The sequence below is a fragment of the Canis lupus genome, chromosome 30 (genome assembly GCF_003254725.2).
Source record: "Canis lupus dingo isolate Sandy chromosome 30, ASM325472v2, whole genome shotgun sequence".
Taxonomy (NCBI): Eukaryota; Metazoa; Chordata; class Mammalia; order Carnivora; family Canidae; genus Canis; species Canis lupus.
Window position 1 is genome coordinate 11530755 of NC_064272.1, and position 1091 is coordinate 11531845.

Sequence of the window (1091 nt, forward strand, 5' to 3'; positions counted from 1 at the left end):
TCTAGATATCTATTCATTTTATACTACTATCAATTTTACGTTAGATATTACCAAAATTTACTTTTTCTCTTTTTTACAGTTAAAAATTCAGGTTGTGTAGTCTTAAAAGTGACATCCAGAAGCCTCATAAACCCACCTACGTAGGAACACAGCAGTTGTAGAGGTGGAGAGAGGAGCAACCAGAATTAGAGTTCAAATATACCTGACCAACAGCTGTGACACACTGGGGACTTTAACATTCACTGGGGACTGTAAACTTTGACACAGATCACTTAATTCTCTGAAGACTGGATCCAACAATCACGATGAATACAAGAATGTGCTATGGTAGCATGGTGAGTTCCAGACAAACCCGAGAATTCGGTACAGCTGGGGAAGGAGGCCCAAGTCCTGAGATGGTCTTAGAAGCAGAACTGATAGACCTCAGGGAAAGTGATGAAATAGTTGACCTCACCTGCGAATCGCTAGAACCTACAGTGATTGACCTAACTTGCCACGACTCTGTTGTGATTACTGAAGAAAGGAGGCGACGAGGGGGGAACACAAGGTCATTCCAAGGCCAAACTGGCAGCTCTGTGGTGAGCAGTGATAAGGAGGAGTTGATGAGAAACAGGGATGTATATGTGACCGACAGTACCTGCCATAATGCCCTGGAAGAAGAAGCTGTAAGTTGCACACTACCTGGTTATATCCGGTGCCGAATTTGTATGGATGGGTACTCGGAGATTGAACTAAGTAGGCGACACATTTACTCTACAGAATGTGGCCATATCTTCTGTAGTCGGTGCCTCTGCATGTCCCTTAAATATAATAAAAATTGCCCAGTTTGTTTGAAGAAAATCAACTGCTATCAGTACCACCGCATTTTTGTATGAGGTGTGTTGTGTTATTCAGGACAGAACCCTTGGGATGGAAACATGTCCTCATGCAGAAAATATGGATTCTTGCCATCCAATACACTGGACTCAAAAAGTCTGCTTTAAAAAATTGCTCTCTGGAGTATGTGAAAAACTCGTTCATTTCTCACACAATATGAAACTCTTTTTGATTCCCTTTGGTTTCACGCTTCAGGGCTGGGCTTTGGTACTCAA

The 1091-nt window shown here is 42.3% G+C and overlaps 1 protein-coding gene across 1 annotated transcript; it reads left to right on the forward strand.

The window, feature by feature from the left end:
* Positions 1–305: 305 nt before the first annotated feature.
* LOC112676008 (E3 ubiquitin-protein ligase RNF4-like) lies at positions 306–875 on the forward strand. The gene has a single exon (XM_035709167.2). It carries the CDS (start codon positions 306–308, stop codon positions 873–875), a length of 570 nt encoding a protein of 189 aa, XP_035565060.1.
* Positions 876–1091: the final 216 nt, after the last annotated feature.

What these genes read in the sequence shown, in the direction of transcription:
- LOC112676008 (XM_035709167.2), top strand. Translation starts at nt 306, where the DNA reads ATGAATACAAGAATGTGCTATGGTAGCATGGTGAGTTCCAGACAAACC.